The 17896-nt window shown below is 41.1% G+C and overlaps 1 protein-coding gene and 1 long non-coding RNA gene across 5 annotated transcripts in view; one reads left to right on the top strand and one right to left on the bottom strand.

Moving 5' to 3' along the window:
• The window catches only part of LOC105478165 (adaptor related protein complex 1 subunit sigma 2), a 28307-nt gene extending 21526 nt beyond the window's left edge, over positions 1–6781 (bottom strand). For 3 of the 4 annotated variants that reach the window (XR_985190.3, XR_011618184.1, XR_011618185.1), the window contains exons 1-2: positions 6637–6781; positions 4317–4495 (exon numbers count right to left, since the gene is read on the bottom strand). Coding sequence is in view for 1 of the 4 variants with exons in the window: in XM_011735215.2 (XP_011733517.1) it covers positions 4317–4495 (179 nt within the window). In the remaining 3 variants the exon portion in view is untranslated. The remainder of the gene's footprint in view (positions 1–4316; positions 4496–6636) is intronic. The other variant, XM_011735215.2, reaches the window with a different exon arrangement.
• LOC139360654 (uncharacterized) overlaps positions 6213–17896 on the top strand; it is a 166463-nt gene continuing 154779 nt past the window's right edge. Inside the window, exon 1 of the long non-coding RNA XR_011618187.1 lies at positions 6213–6492. This is a non-coding gene — a long non-coding RNA (uncharacterized lncRNA). The remainder of the gene's footprint in view (positions 6493–17896) is intronic.

Here is a 17896-nt window from a genome sequence, read left to right as displayed (position 1 = left end):
TAATTTAAAAATCATCAGGAACGATGTGTCTAAGCCCCAGCCAGTAATGTTTACTTTCACTCAGAATGGAAAAAGAATAATCAAATTAATGAATTCTTTGGTGTAGGTGAACAGATAGCTATCAGGATAATGATGTGCCTCTTTCCAGAAAGCTTAGGGAAAGAAAAAACAGAAGCATAATAATTAAGTACCATTCACTGAATCCTTGCCCTACATGGGACACTAAATGTTAGCTAAGGCTTTTGCATATTTTACCATTCTAATCCTCACAACAACCGTATCCATGAGATACCATTATTACTTGCATTGATAAGAGACCCAGGTTTGAGTAACCTGCCTAGGAACAGCAATTTGACTCTAGAGCCCAAGTTTTACATTAAAAACTATAGCCAGCAATTGCATTAAAGTAATCCCATACCTGGCAAAAATTAAAATATGCTCAAAACAATATTTTAAGAGCTTTGAAGAGAAGAGAAATAAAAAATGCCATACTGATTTAGTAAAAGATTACCAAGAGAACCTGAAGTGTACTTCCTATATTTAGGACCAAGTGGTTTTTAAAAATTCAATAATGAGCTCATTTTGTTCTCTTAGTGCCTATTTGTAAGTCTAAAACTGAAGTAAAATTAATAATAGACTAGTAAGAAGAAAGGTATGTTTGGTTATTTTTAGCACAGTGGATTAAGGCTTACTCTAATTACTGGCACTCAGAGAACATCTGAAAGTGCCTATTCTTATATTCAAAACACATGACTTCTCCGCAGTCAGCTAAATATCAGCTAAATATCAGCTGACTGTGGGTGACTGTAGCTAAAGTGTTCTCAATACTCACTGGTATGTCATTAAAAATTCTTTTGTTAGTAAAGAAAATCAATAATTATTCTTTAACAAATTCTCAAGCTAGTAATTTGGAGATATATACGTTTTTAAATTAATTTTAAAAGACCTTAATCCAGTGACTCTTCCACAAAATGCTACACAAAACAGAAATCAAAAAAGCATAGTATTCTGTCTTGAAGGGATCCTCAAGAACATTTATTTTAGAGATAAGGAAACAAAGTGACTTGTTTAAAGTCATAAAACTAGCTAATGTTACAAAGGGAACAGAACTTAAGTCCCCAGATTTTCAGTCTGTCTTTTCAGCTAATATTAATTATTCTTATCCATCATTCCCCCCTCAAAAGGGGGAATTTGTATGCCAAATACTCAGGATGAAGAATGTAGATGAAATAATTTAACAAAAACAACAAAAATCACTTGCTGATATGAACAGCAAAAGTCCCAGTCCAAAATTTCTCAGGAGCTAAGCAGTAATTCTCTTGCTTAAAAAGCTCTTCACTTCCAGCAGTAGGGAAAACAAATCACCTGTTTATACCAATAAAAAAAATGTCCATAAGTGGTAGAGCAGATGAGGTTTTCAGTATGAAATGGAAGGGGGAACACATAGAGAAAGAGCTGATAAATTCCACCTTTTATATATGACTGATATCTCAATAAAGCTGTTATTTTTTTAAGTCCACCTTTCATTTAAAGGTGCTTGATATAAGTATCAGAGTTGGGTCGGATACCCTTTGTAGCTTTTAAAAGAAAAAGCAGTGGCTCAACACGGACGGACGGGCTGAGTGACATGTACATGAACACCAAGCAGTGCTTTCCTTTCTTCCCATAAAAGCCCATTCCTGGGATTGAATCCCTTGCTGGTATTTTCCTCCTCCACACGGGGGACTCCTTCCCCTATTTAGAAATAAGCTTAAGCCTCTCACACCTTCTTTTTTAAAAACCTTGTCCCCTATTCCTATGTCTATGAGTGGTTACCACCTCGTCTCCTGTCCTTCACAGCTAAGTTCCCCAAAATAGTCTACACATGCTATTTAAATTTCTCCACCTCTTCACACTTCGCCCCATTACATCGAGAGTTCTATCTCCACTATTCCACTGAAAATGATCTGGCAAAGGGCATTATATGAAATGCTCACTGTAAAATCTACCAGATTCCTTCCTCACTTTCATTGAACTTTATGCAACATCTGGCATTGGTGAAACTTCTCATTCCACTCTGAAGGTCCCTTCTTCACCTCCTTTGCCTGCCACTTGAATGCTGGTGATCTAATACTTTGTCTTATTTTCCCCAGACTTCCATACCTACGCCAACCACATCCCACCAGAAAATCAGGCTTCTCTTAATGAAAGTCACATAGACATCCCCAAATCAACCTGCCCCAAAATAAGCTGAGTTCTCTAGCTCACCTTGTACCCCATCAGCAAACCAGAAATGTGGAGGTCACACCACTCCTCCCTTTCCTTCGCTGCTCTCTCCACTTTTTGTTGTTGTTGTTGTTGTGGGTCTCACTCTGTCACCTAGGCTGGAGTGCAGTGGCCCAATCAGGGCTCAGTGCAGCCTTGAACTCCCAGGCACAATCAATCCTCCCACCTCAGCCTCCAGAGCAGCTAGGACTACACGTGCATGCCACCATGCCCAGCTAACTTTTTTGTTTGTTTGTTTGTTTTTATTGTAGAGACGGCAGGGTCTCACTAAGTTGCCAGGGCTGGGCTTTAACTCCTGGGTTCAAGCGATTCTCCTGCCTCCACCTCCCATGTTCTTCCCACTTCTAGAGGTGACCAAGTCTTATCAAACCTACCTATTTGATAATGGCTATTTAGTAATAGCCCTCCTTTCCAGCAAATGGGTTCAGGATCTCAAATAGTCTCCTACTGATTCTGTAGGTGCCAGTCTCAGCCCCTCCTGCCCTCATCCATTGTCCCAGTTCAGTCTTTTAAGATATGTAAACCTGATCTTTTTCCAGCCCTGTTTAAAATCTTTGCCTCCAAGCTTAAGATCTGAGTTGCAGCCCCAGGTCAATCACTAACTGGCATATGGCCCTAGACAAGTCACCTCTCCCAAATTCGCATTCATTAAAAAATTGAAGTTTGATCAACAACGGCAGTTTTCAAACTCAGAACTGTCTCCTGTGCAGAGGGGTAAAGGCCAAGTGAGCCAGGATACAGGATCCCCGTTTCTGATTTTACGTGGAGCAGCCTCACTTCCAGTCATTTTATTTAAGGTTCTACCCATGGGGCAAAAAGCTTAAAACGAAACAAAACAGAACAAAATCACCTGACTAGATTACTGTAAAACATCTCTCACCTCTCAAATGATATGATTTTTCTATGATCTTTAATAAGACCAAACCAAACACTGGATACAAAATCACACAAAGATACTAAATCACCAAAGATCATTCAATAATAAAGAGGAGTCCTCAATATTTAAGAAACTCTCTATGTCTTGTCATCTCCATTTCTTCCCAGCCATCTCCCTGACAAAATATCCAACCCGTATCTGGAGTGCAATAAATGGAAGCCGAGAAGAAAACCAGACTTCTCTCCCACCCTCATTTTATCCCATACTGTTACTTCCATGCATATTCCCCACACAAGAGAACTTTTTATATGCAGAAATGCTCTTATCTTAAATTCAGTAAATAATTCAAAAAGAAACAAATGGGGAATGAAGTAAATGTCCCCTCAAAAAATGTTCTGTAAAAGAAGAAAGTTTATTTCTTTTACCCTACTTAGAACAATCTTGAGAAATTTATTTTAGGGTATTCAGGGATTCAGATATTTATAAAATAAAGATGTATAGCATTAAAAAAATTTTCAGTGTTAAAAGCCAATCTATGAGTCATTTTGTAACATCAAAATTTAAAAAAACCTGTCCTTGGCAAAATTATCTGTCATATTTAACTGCACCCCCACCATAGCAACAAGGGTACTTAAAGTTAATAAACACTACTCACAAACAGATCTCTTATACACATAAAGTTTTTAAAACAGCTATGTGATTGAAATAGTCTACATATTCAAGGTATTTATACGTAAGATTCTAAAAATCAGATAAAAGGCATGACAAATATTAGTCATTGCTTTATAGATTTTCGGAGAAAAAGGATTAGACTATCTATACTTGTCTAAATTCAGATAATTACTCACACAATTTAAAATACTGACCCTACTTTCCCCTGCAATGAAATGAATTCATTAAACTCTTCTATAAAGATGATTAAGCATGAATAATCATTTATGCCTTCAATTATATAACTAGTTTTCAAATGATTTCCCTGCCTTTATCATTCCAGCCTCAGTAATTACCAGTGAAAACACCAGTTATTTTAAAAACACAAAGCTTTACCTTAAACCTATTTCATCTAAATCTTTATTAATCATTATTTAGAAATGTCATCACTCAAAAGTCTGCAATTTCCTAAATGACCTAACATTTGATTCTATTTCACCTTTATGATAAATAAAAATTATACCTTTTGTAAACAATCTTCAGATCTCGCCACTCAAGGAAGCTGCACATTTTAGGTTTCCGTGCTAAAACGGTCTGAACAAGTTCTCTTGTGATCTTTTTCTTCTCTTTGTCTGACAGTGGGACATACCATTTTTGCAGTCGAAGCTTTCCCTGACGACTAAAAAGCAACATAAACTGCATCTGTTAAGATAAATAAAATCAAGATTACATGTAATACTTTGAATCAATAAAGTTAAGATTATGTGTTTCACAGAGAAGCTTTGGGGGATGGGGCATTTAAATGACAAATGATTACTAGCCATCAATATTTCTATGCCAATTAAAATAGCAAGAAATTCTTTTGGACAGATCTTCTCTAGATGCAAACCTTCCAATCCCACCCTGTTCCACGTTAAGTTTGGAGGGGAGTGTGCAAGAGAAAAAAGAAAAATTTGTAATAAGCTGAAGCGAAATTTTTGAAGAAAAATAAAGACCACTCTTTCAATTTAAGAAACTATTTTCTACCTGTGCTATACATTGCGCACTCTCTATATGTATCAAAAGAAAATGGTAGACATCAATTGATTTGGGTATTTTTGAAAGAAACGGAAGACCTGCTATTTTTCACCCTGAGGCCGTTCTAGTTCCAGGGTGAACTACTTGTAGACAGTAGCTTATATCTTAGAATGCTCTCGTCGGTTTATGATGGCATATTTCAAGCAAAACAGAATTATCCAAAATATTAACCGAAAAATCTCATAACTACAAATTTTCCTTAATAAAAAAGTATGTTTTCATCTTACTTTTAAAACATTCCAACTTAAATATGTACAAAATCTAGAACTGAGTTAATGTAGTATTATGAAAAAGAAAACAAACATTTAAAAGGCCACAATAAGATTTACACTTGTTAAATAAGATTTAGTATTGAAACATTACATGAAATACTTTAAAAAAATAGTATCTACAGATAGAGTGGATGCTGAATTCTAGTGTGTTTTATACTTAAACTAATTTGTATGTATTTATTTGTGATCGCAAATGTGTTGATTAGTCTGCATGTTTCATTTTTAACCCAAGCTTTTTGTAATTCAATTGGTCATCTCAACTGCAAACAGAAGTATTGTTTCTACAAAGGTAATTTAAAGCCAGAATTCACATAGGTATCCTTTTTTCTTTTAACCACTGTAAGTTCCTTTAACAGCGTTACTGCAAGTAAGATTCAAGCATGATTCTCAAGATTCACCACACCATCTTGAATTTGAAGACGGGGAGGGGAAATTTACAGAACCAATGTAGAATAAAAATGGGCCCTAAATTTCGGTAAGAAATTATAGTCGTTTTTTATAACCACCCAAAAAGGTATCAACAAGATATCTAGAAATTTATGACGTGGCAATTCAACTTTAGTAAAGTTAAAATGGTCTTATTACCTCACTTAAAATGCGTCAGGGGAACAAAATATAAGGACATTATTAGATGATACCAAAGTGCCTCCCGTGCAAGTCCTGAAGATAGCGGCATTCGAAGGGAGCAGCAAGTGAAGCATCAACTGGACATTTACTGCAAACCCGTTACCAGAACTTGGAAAAGAATGGATCTCGTATTCCTAGATCTTGGTGACCAGAAAGGGTGAGGGTTTGCTTGCAAAGAGTATGGGCTCAAGGCTGTCTGGAGCAGGGTCCTGTACCCGCCCTACCACTTTGCAGGACGAATATTCTCCTTAAAATAAATTATGTCCTAACATGGGACGAAACCCGGTTGCAAGGCACGAGTATTCCTTCCCTCGTGTTAAAAACCAGCGCTTTGATTTTGCCGCAAATCACAGGGCACCACAATTCCTCGAGATTGGCATTAAAAACAATGGGCTCAGCCGCGGCGCGGGCTCGGGGCCAGCGTTCCTCGGGTCCGGCCGTCGCCGGTGCCTCCCCCCCACTCCCGTGGCCACACTCCATCACTGACCAAGCCCGGGCGAGGTGACAGGCAAGGAGCGGAGCAGACAATGGCATCCGCCGCCGCGCAGGGGGCGCCAAGAGTCCTCGGCCGCCACCGCCCCCGGCCCCTCCCGAAAACGCCCCGCAAAACTTGAGGCGATTCCCGAACCACAGGTGCCGCGGGGCTGTCGCGGAGCCCGGGACTGGCCCCCACATCCCCGGGCGCGGCGCGGAGTGGTGCGGAGGACGCGGACCCTGAGAGAAGTGAGTTGCAGGCGCGGCGACCCAGTGGCGGGCCGGGCAGGCTCGGGGTGGGGTCGCGGGGCGCGCTCGGGGTGGCGGGGGGCGCGCCCAGCCCTCCCTCCCCCTCTCCATCCCCGGCGCCCCCTTTCGTCCCCGGGGACTTACGGCGGCCGCGGGCCGCGGGCGCGGCGGAGCTCGGCCGGCGGCGGCGGCGGCGGCGGCGGCGGCTAAGGGGAAGCCCCTGTCGCCGTGCTGAGGAAGAGAAGCCGTGGTGCTGTGGGGAGGGGACCCGGCTGGCGGAGGGCAGGCTTAGGCGGAGAGGGGAGGGCGAGCTGACAGACCCCGCCCCGGGGGCCGGACGAGGGAGGAGCCGGGGCTGCGGCGAGCTGAGGGGCGGGCTAGGCGACGCGCGGGAAGCGGCTCAGCAGTTGCCAGCGGCACCGGAGGCAGCGCAGGTAACCGCTGAATCCAAGGAAGCCGATTGGAGGCTTCTTTGCTGAGGGGGTGGTGCGAACCGGAAGCCGGGCCACGTGACCCGGAAGCGGCGTCTGCCGGGCCCGCGCGCCCGCGCACTCCTGCTGGTGCCTCCGGGACGCGCGCGGGCGGGTATGCTGCCTGTTTAATGATAGGAGGACCGGATTCTGCAGCGTCCTCAGCCTAGCCGGAGGTGCGGGGCCGGGAAGTTCCAGACAGCGAAGAGCCTCGTTTGAGCTCTAATGATTCTCTGTGTCCCCAGAGGGTGGGTCGGGGAGGTGTGACGGCTGACGATAAGGGTGGGAGGAGACGAGGGAGTGCTGCAACTCTGGAAAAACAAGTCAGCTCTTCTGTGGAGCTCGTCACCCATTCACGGGCATTTTGCTATCATTCTGCCTCAAAATTGTCCGGAATCCGGCCTCTCCTTCCCATTGCACTGCTCCAGCCCTAGCCCAGACACCTTTCGCCCCAAGCTTCGCGGGAGTCTGTTCCCTGGGCTCGCCTCGCCCATCTTCGGTGCTGCGGAGTTACCATCCGTTCGGCTGAAAAGCCCGGACAGCACCTCACCTTCGAGATCCCGCTTCCTTCACACTGGGTCGCCCCACCAGCCGCCTGGGTTCCAGTTTAGCACTGCCGACGACTTGCTGTGCCTGGCATGTCCTTGCTCTCAAATGTCACATCTCCTATGAAGCCTCACCCTAAAACCCTGTAAGAGCGATTCCCTCTTTCACCCACATGCCCGTTAGCCTTTATTTAGCACACCTTAAGTTGTATTCATTTTGCATCCCAGTCTAGTTCACTGCCTGGTGTATAACACAATAAATGTGAGTTGACTGATAAAGACCATAAAATGATAAATTTGTTAAGAGCTGTAATGCTGAGCGTAATGCCGGGGCATAATGGATGTTCGTAATTTTCTGAATGATAGAATGGATGAATCATCTAGTCATTTACAGATAAGGAAAGGGGAGTCCCACGGGATTAGGTGACCTTCCTTGAAGAGCCACGGGTTTCCCATATCGCATGCTATTCATTATCCGAGTCACCTAGGTTCCTACAAAGGAAGCGAGAAAATTGCTTTTGTTGGGCCATGTCCCTTTTGCAAAGGTTCCTAGGTATAGTCGCCAGAATTTTTTTAATGGCCTAAAGTAAAAGAAATGCTAATTTTTTCACGAAGCTAAATGTAATCAATGTAAAGGAATCCTTTATTAGGAATTATATTCTTTTTGTGTGCATTTTAGTATCTACGAAACTAAGACAGTAGTTTTGGGGGCATTTTAAAAAAGGCCTTTGTATGACAAAACAAAAAAATGTGTAATACTTCCCCTTTTCAAGCACTACTATGCTGCTTGCAAAGTCTCCTACTAACATGTATGATTAATGTATACTGGAATATTAAAGAAAGGGGATGACACATGGCACAGAGCTGACTTTCTGTAGTTCTTTAGGTTCCTTTCGCCCCCAACAGATTTCTCCCTACCCAGTCATGCCCCAAAGGTACTTTCAAATGTCCCATTTCTCTCTTACTACAAGAAACAGATGCCATTAACCAGTGAAAAGATAGCTCTAATGCTACACAATGAAAACTCGCCCTCTGAATTCAAATGCTGCTTTTCTCTTTTTCTGTACAAAACACTTACATCCTCAAGGTTCCTGAGATAGCCACCTCCAAGTTTAAACTGATTATCCTCCTAATGTTGCTCTGTGGCTCTGAAAATGAGGACGGGAGACTTGCTGATGACATACTGGCAGTCTCCCTTCCTGTTCCTAGCCAAAAAAAGGTGGGGGTAGGGGTAGGGAGGGGAAGGAATTGTGGGAAAAATAATTAGCAGCTGAAAGCAGCTATTACATAATCTTGGCTGCTTATTAATTTAGCAGAAGGAATGGCTTATTAAATTCTAATAGCAGCAGCACAACTGCAAACAACCTAGCAATTACCAGTGCAGGGCCCATTATTTTGTTAATATGTTCTCTTCCTTTGGCAAGTGTATGAGAACAAAATTTATAGAAGCAGATGGTCTTTTTCAGTAGATTATAGATGGTTTATTCCCTAGTCTTAGTATTAAGTGCTAATTATGCATTCACTGTGAAAGACAAAAGAAACATGGTTGCCATCTTTGTTAGTAATTAACTGCTTGACTTTGATTCCCACAATTTCCCAATGGTAGGCTTTGTTATATACATGTTTCTTCTCACCTAGTATCTTCTTCATCTGTCATGTCAATTGGTTATCTTTTCTAATCCTCTGTTTTTGTTTTCCACATGGTCCTGATTTATTGGTATTAATAATGATATAAGAATTATATACAAAATTCGTTTCATGAAAAATTAAAAATCAGATTTTATACTTGTTTCTTAGATTTGAAAAAAATGCTTCACTGTCATTTATGCTAAATGTAAGAGGTGAGGGGAAAATAGAAATCTTTACCTTCTAACCATAAAATTTTGAGACTTTTTATGTAATCTTTCCAAAGTTTTCAAAAATAATTTTAGTTTCCTATTAATTGTGTGATGGCCATATACTTTTATCCTCTCACTCTCTCAAAATACCATTAAATTTTTTTTTAAAGGGACTATTTAAAACACATACCCACGTGGAAAATAAGAGAGAGAACATTTACATGAGGATGTCGATAAGGATGTCAGGATACACTGTCAGCTCATCATTTAAACATTTAAAGAAAAATTGTAATATATTGATATTATGGAGGAGCAGAAGTGAGGGGAGGTTGAAATAATGCTAAATCCTCATGTGCTAAAGGGAAGAAAATAGATAACATCTAAAATAAATCACGAACTAGAATTGTTAGCATATTCTTTAGATACCGGGAAGTAAATCCCAGAAGCAATGGTGACTTTCTTTCCATGGACAGAATCTTGCAGTAGGAAGTAATAAAAGGTATTACTACATTTTACTTAGGTTTTCTCTTAAATAATTTTTTAAACTATTGTAACGAAATAGATAAAAACCATTCAGTTAGTTGCTAGCTCTGTATTATGGACTTATACAGAGTTCCTTTAGCCAGTCTATAGATTATTTAGAAATTATTAAATAAAAATGCCCAATAACGGAATTCAGTGCTGAAGCCTTGTAGAAGATCACAGAAAGTGTAAAAAAGATGCTTAGAGTTTGTGAATTTGCATCTCCAAAGATAAAGTTGTTCCAGGGAGAAAAATGGCCTAAAATAATGAGGATTTGTGAACCAAATCATTTCAAAATAGATAGAGCTGTCACTGCCAAAGTCCTCAACAATGAGCTAAAGAGAAATGTGGAACATATGCTCTTTCTCGAAGCCTGTTTCCATAGCTTTGAATAAAATGCAGGAAAATTACTACTGCCCTATTAACATTAGGATAGAGCAGTGATTCTCAGCCTGGGCCCTTTTGCCTCCCAGGGGACACTTGTCAGTGTCTGGAGACATTTTGATTGTCACAACTAGGAGTAGTAGGTGATGCTGCCAGCATCTAGTGGGCAGAGACCAGGGATGCTGCCCAGCATCCTGCAATGTACAAGACAGATCCCATAGCAAAGAATGATCCAGCCCCAAATGTCACTAGTGCCAAGGTTGAGGAAGAAATTCTGGGTTAGTCACTGAAAAGATTAACATGCAGTAGCATATTTTTATAGACATTTCAAGAAATGGAACAAACACTATCTTCATGTAAGTTTCTCTTTCTCTCTCTCTGCACCCCCCCTTTCTCGGAGTTGTAGGCATTGTTCTTAATATCTGCTAGATAAAATCCTAAACTGCTGAAAAGACTGGCGGCATACATAAAGCAATCAGTATTATATAATAGCAACTAGAATAAACTATCCAAAATGATTTTTTTTAAAATGACCCCAGAATATTAGTAAAAGTTACTTAAACACTTGAATCCATGAAATGCCTATTCCATCCATCCATATATTGTAAATGTTCGTTAGGTATCTGCTTTATACTGGGGCACTCTGGAAGGTAATGAAGATATAAAGACGAATAAGATATTGACTTGGTCCTAAAGCTCCATTTCTTCTGACACAGAATTTCAAGTTTAGAGACAAACCCTGGATGGTCAAAGGATAGTCATCAACCAAATGTATGAACGTTTTCTTTTAGGAAACCCCTAGAAATGCTTCATAGAACCTTAGATTTCTGTAACCAACACGTTTGAAAACTATGTGCTCTCATGACCTCCCAGGGCTCTTCACAATATTTTCATTCGATGAATTTCTTTGTCACTCTTAATTCACAGCAATATAAGAGATTCTGTATGTTTTAAACAAATGATTTCAAATAATGTCTTGATTTGATCCTTGAAGTGAAATGCTTCAACAATGATCTAACTCAACTCCAAATTGCTAAACCAGTGGTTCTAGCATATTCTCTTAGAGGACTTGTGAAAATACAGATTGCTGGGCCTCATTCCGATAGTTTCTGATTCAGGAGGCCTGAGGTGAGGCCTGAGAATTGCATTACTAACAAGTTTCCAGGTGATGCTGATGCTGTTGGTCTGGGAACCACACTTTGAGAACCATTGCTCTATACCAAAAAAAGCTATGATATCCAGCTAGAAAGTTGTAATATAATTTTCATGGTCTAAAGGAAACTTGAGATCTGAATATTTTTTTAATCACTGACCTCATGAAACCCGAGAACATTAGAAGAGTAATATTCCCAGTTATATTCTCCTGAAGCTAAATCTACATGCACAACTGAGAATGACATATGGTCATTGTATGTCCTGCACAAACTAATTCACTATAATATTCTAAGGCAGAAATTGGAGTGCTTAGGGAAACTTGAAGGTTGCATCATAAAAGTCAGATGCTTACTTGATGAAAATCACTACCTTAAAAATATTTCCCAACTACTCATGGCAAGTAGGAGTCACCTCTGAAATATTTTGTCAACAACTAAAGACGTGGGGTAGAAAGGAAGAAGTCTAGAGGGAACAGCTAGAGAGAATCAACGTGCCCTGGGGGTAAGGCAGAGACCAGAGACCGCTAAGCAGTAATCAAAACCTGCCCGTTCTCTTCCTTAGCACACAGCTAGACCTTATTGCGCTGCTTCCTCTGCAGTTAGGCGTGCCCATGAAGCTGAGATCTGGCCAATGAAATAGGAATAAAAGTGACAGATCTAGCCCATAAAAACCTCCCACAGGAAAGTCTGTTTCCTTCCTCCCTCCTTCCCTCCGCTGACCTGCTTTTGCCACTTGGATGATGACACCCGGGTGAGTTCCCAAATGACTGCAAGGAAGAGGAGTACACAAACCACCACCACCATCATCACTCCTACCGCCAATTGTACTTGAAATGAATGAGAAATAACTTTGTATTAAGCCACTGATTTTTTTTCCGAGGTTCATTTATTACAGCTGCTAGCATTCCTGTTCATTCTTGAAAGCTCGTTGCATACTTAGTTACAAAGAGAAGGAGCCATGCATAGTGATGGGAAGAGCAAGTGAATTTTCAAGTGGATACTTGATTCTAATCCTGCTTTTTGCACTCTTTTATATGTCTCCCTTCCATTGAAATTTGAGAAGAATTGTTAAACAGTCTGAGCACAGAATTTTAAACTACTTGTCTATCAAAGAGGGCAAAAAGAATGATTCAAGGCTCTTTTTTACATTCCTCTGACAAAGCCTAGCATTCATAGTAGGCAATAGATAAGGCAAAATTTTAAAAATCATAAGGCTGACAGGGCTGAGGAAGTGAAGTGGGATGGTGGGCAATCACATTTGGGTAAACTGTCCCTAATTGGCAAAAGTGAATACAGTATTAATATCAACCTCTTAGAATCAAAAAACCAAAGGTTGAGATTTATTTTTGACTCTATTATATCCTTGTCTTCTAAATACTGTACAAAAAGCTAAGTTAAAATATTTATCCTAAAGCACTATTTAGAATACATGAACATTTTAATTAGATGATTTGATGAAAAATTTTAGAAATACTGTACATATTTTAAATATAACACATGTATAAGATAATAGAATTTTAAAGGTAATTTTATTCAAAAATTTTATTTTACAAGTGAAGAACGAAGTCCAGAGAAGTTAAGCAAATTGTTCAAGATCATACCAGTTAGTGGCAGGTGGAGAAGTAAGACTCCTATATTCTGTCTCCAGGCAATGTTCTTGCCACCATGGGACACTGTCTATTGCCCAGAAACTACTAGCCCGTTATCTTTAGACGAAAACAAGCAAACAAATAAATAAATAAACTGAAAAACCACACTAGCTTACCCTTGAAACATAAACTCTTCAATTCTACTTCCTTTTGCCTCTCTGCCTGGTATTAAAGTATTTATGTCTTTACTAGCTGACTGAAACCCTTGCGATCTCCAAAACTGGGATAGTATCTTAAGAAATGCTTTATGGCATAACCTAATGCAATGCTTTGTATAGAGTAAGTACTCTAAAATGTTAATTAAGTTGAATTGAGGTGCCAAAAGAAGGTTTAGGCTGAGCACGGTGGCTCACGCCTATAGTCCCAGCACTTTGGGAGGCCGAGGCGGGCGGATCACCTGAGGTCAGGAGTTCGAGACCAGCCTGGTCAACATGGTGAAACCCTGTCTCTACTATAAAAATACAAATATGTATCTATATCTATATCTGTATCTATATCTATATCTATATATATATGTTAGCTGGGCGTGATGGTGCATGCCTGTAATCTCAGCTACACAGGAGTCTGAGGCAGGGGAATCACTTGAACCTGGGAGGCTGAGGCAGGGCAATCGCTTGAACCCAGGAGGTGGAGGTTGCAGTGAGCCGAGACCGCACCACTGCACTCCAGCCTGTGCAACAAGAATGAAACTCCGTCCCCCCCCCCAAAAATATAAGATTTAATGGACCCTGTCTCATTACTTCTTGAGTGTTATCAGTTTTTCTGGAGTATTCTCCTTCTTTCCATCCCCACTAATATTGCACTAGGTCAGACTAACAAACTGAACTTTATATCTCAGCTCATTCCCTCCACCTGATTCCATTGTGGTTCTTTCTGCACATGGCCACACGCTTTTCTAAAACATAAATCCAATAGAGATTAAACCTTCTGCTTAAAATGCTTCACCTTCTTTATTACTTCATTCAATTTGCATACATGTGCCAGGTACTCACTGACGACTGGGGGTAAAATAGAACACAACTTAGACATGGAAACTTTCACCAGGTTCTTAAACTATAATAGGGACAAGAGGGATGGCATAGTATACAATCAGCAATCCCAGTACAATGCAATACAATGTTTCAAACTAGGAAGTTTCAAATAGTACAATGTTTCAAACTAGGAAGGCCAGGGACCTATGGGAACACACAGGACAGTGCCTAGCCCAGAGTTTTTGTGGTAGTGGTGGGTGGTGGGGTCAGACAAGGTTTCTTGGAGGACAAAGCCCTTAGGCCAAGATCAGAAAATAATGGGGGAGATACTCAAGAGAAGACAGGGCAAGAATGTTCCATTTAGGGAGAATGACATTTGCCAAGACAAACAGATGGGTTCATATTTTAGGTACCTGAATGGAAGGTTAGTGTGGCCAGAGGGTTCCTGGGTAAAGATGAGTCTGCAGAGAATAGGAGGACCAGGTCATGCAGGATCTTTCAAACAAGATTAAAACATTTGGACTTTATATAAGGATATTGAAAGATTTTAAGCAAGGGCAATGCCATTATTGGATTTGAGTTCTAGAGTTTCAGAGAGCTCACTCTGGATGAAATGTGGTAAATCATAGGATATACTGTAGTCAGAGTTCAGTTGTAGATAAAATAAACCATACAAACAGAAGCAGTTTAAAAATGATTGGAATTGCTGGAGGAGCGAAATCTGGGCTGAGCTTCCAGGAAAACCTTCCAGAATAGCACTGCAGAACTTGACTGCCAGAGAGCTGATGCCTCTGCTGTGATCAGTGAGCTGGAATATTAAGCCACTGTTTCCATGTAACTGCTGGCTCCAGGACTATCACTTCCCTGCCATGATCTGGAAATCAGAAAGCTGTTGCCAGCAAAGAGGATGCCTTTTTTCACTGCTGCTTTTCACTCATGTAGCTAGGGACTGGACACTGGACTCCCTCTACAACTGTTACTGAAAGCCAAATGTTTTCATAACCCTGCTTGCCCCAGAAATAGCAGAAGCAGGCCCCCTGTTCATGATATATCACTTCCACCTTCCAAATCTTGCATGGGTGTACCTGATTGTTGGAATCTACATCGCAACCAGAAGCCTAGCTAAGACATGTAGTTTTTAATTTTCCAAAAGGAACACAAGGAGGTTGGAATGGATATTGAACAAGCAGATCCAAATGTCCATTGCAGAGATCAAGACTGGCGGCCAGGAGACCAGTTGGGAGGCTGTTGAATAATTCACATGAGAGGTGAAGGTAGCCGGAACAAGGAATAAGCAGGGTTATTCTTATTTTCTCCTTTTCTTTATTAATCAAGAAAAGGAGGTATACTAGAGAGCGTTTAGGAGGTTGGATTGATTGGTATAAGTTGTTTTGATGTGGTGAGGGGGAGTGGGCATACAGTCAGAGATGACACTGGGAGATGATTCCCTGGGGGAGAGAACCCACGAAGAAGGCAGGCTGGTGGTGAAATGATGAACTCATTTTTCAGCCTCTAAAATCAAATATCTGTGGGGCGTCCAAGTAAACAGTGGGAGTTGTTGATACAGGTCTAAAGGCTCAGGAGTGAGGTTGGAACTGAAGTTAGAGATTTGTGAGTCATCAGCATAGAGCTGGTAAATAAAGCTGAGTAGGAGGATGAGATCACTACAGGAGAATATATAGAATAATAATATATTTTTTTAAAAAACTGTGGAAAACAGAATTATAAGATGGTTACCATGACATTCCCCACCTGGTGTTATTCTCACAATTAAGTTGCCTGACAAAAGGGAATTTGCAGATATAATTAAACTTACTAATCAATTGACCTTAAGATAAAGAGATTATCCAAGCGTGCCTAACCTAATCATATGGGCCCTTTAAAAGAAGAGAATTTTATCTGGTTGGTAGAAAAATAAGTCAGAGAGATTGCAGCATAAGAGAGGTTCAACAAGGAGCTTCTCCATTGCTCAGATGGAGGGGCCACATGGAAGGATCTCAGAGTAGTCTAGGAGGTGAAAATGAACCCAGCCAACAACAACTACAACAAAAACGGAGACCACAGAACTGAATTCTGCCAACAATCTGAATGCATTTGTAAGGGGACCCTGAGCTCCAGATGAGAATGCAGAGCCAGCTGACATCTTAATTTCAGCCTTGTGAAAGCAGAGCAGAGGACCTAGCTAACCTGTGCCTGGACTCCTGACCCACAGAAACTGAGAGATAAGAAGTGGATGGTGTTTTAAACTGCTGAGTTTGTGGTAATTTGTTATCTATTAATAGATCACTTATACAAATACTCAGGACACAACTCAGGAATACTAACTTTTAGGGGGCAGACAGCAGAAGAGTCACAAAAGAAGATACAGGAGGAGATCCAGAAATATGTAGAGTCACGAAGCTAAAGGAAGAGATCCTGATAAGAAAGAGAAAGTTGTCAAATATGACAACTATTGGTGATAATTCAAGTAGGAACCAAAGGGGCTCATTGAATTTTTTTAGCCATTTGAGTGAAGTTATGTGTAGAAACACTGACTGTCACATATGGAGGAAAAAATGGAAAGGAAGAAGTGAAGACAGCTCTTTTAGGAGGTTTAGATTTGTTTATTTATTTTGAGATGGAGTCTCGCTCTGTCACCTAGGTTGGAGTGCAGTGGCAATCTCGGCTCACTGTCGCCTCCGCCTGCCAGGTTCAAGCAATTCTCCTGCCTCAGCCTCTGAGTAGCTGGGACTGCAGGCGTGCGCCACCATGCCTGGCTAATTTTGTATGTTTAGTAGAGATGAGGTTTCACCATGTTGCCCAGGCTGGACTCCTGGGCGTAAGTGGTTCGCCTGCCTCAGCCTCCCAAAGTGCTGGGATTATAGGCGTGAGCCACCGTGCTGGAATCATAGGAGTGAGCCACCGTGCTTGACTGGAGGTTTGCATTTAAAGAGGAGGAAAAAAGTAGAGAGGTAGCTGGATAAGGGGATGTGGACTCAAGCTAGAGGCACTGTTGTTGCCTAAGAAGGAAGAGACATGCTAACGGGAAGGAGTCAGTAGAGAGGGAAAAGCTGAAGATGGGTTGGGGAGTGAATAATACTACAAGGACACTGAGTAGTGAAGAGGTGATGTAAGCTACAGCACAGGTAGAGAAACTTTAAATAAGCAAAGAGGATTTCTGCCATTTTGCTCGGAACAATGGATAGTAGGGGAGGAAGAAAGGATGTAGGTAGGCATGTGGTTTACTTATAGCTAAGCATATCCCCCAAATGTATTCGAATGCTGATCCTTTATTCTTATGCTAGTAGTCTTGTCTCTAGGGTCTATATGACAGCCTTGCCTGAGTAAGGGGAAATGTCAACTAAACTTGCTGTAAATGTATATACAGGTCGGGCACGGTGGCTCACTCCTGTAATCTCAGCACTTTGGGAGGCTGAGGCAAGAGGATGGCTTGAGCCTAGCCTGGGCAACATAGCAAGACCCCATCTCTATTTTAAAAATACAATAATTAGCCGCTGTGGTGGTATGAACCCGTTGTCCCAGCTGCTCGGGAAGCTGAAGTGGGAGGATCACCTGAGAATCACCTGAGTTCGAGGCTGCAGTCACACCACTGTACTCCGACAGAGTGAAACCCCATCTCAAAAAAAAAAAAAAGGAAAGAAAAAAAGATTGTCTGCTGGGCATGAAGAGGGAGGTGGAAGTAGAGATGGATTGAGAAGTATGGGACAGGTTTCTACTAGAAACCTTGGAGAACTGGAGAGAGGATTCTGGAGCAATATGGAAGGATAACTGAGAGCACAGTTGAGATGAGATCCGTGACAGGGTCACTCTATAATTAGTCTCATTGATAGAGTTGAGATTTGCCAGATGACTGAGATGGAAGAATGAGAGA

This window comes from Macaca nemestrina, chromosome X (assembly GCF_043159975.1).
Source record: "Macaca nemestrina isolate mMacNem1 chromosome X, mMacNem.hap1, whole genome shotgun sequence".
NCBI classification, from domain to species: Eukaryota; Metazoa; Chordata; class Mammalia; order Primates; family Cercopithecidae; genus Macaca; species Macaca nemestrina.
The sequence above is the reverse complement of the archived record's forward strand: the minus strand, read 5'-3'. Positions and strand labels throughout refer to the sequence as shown.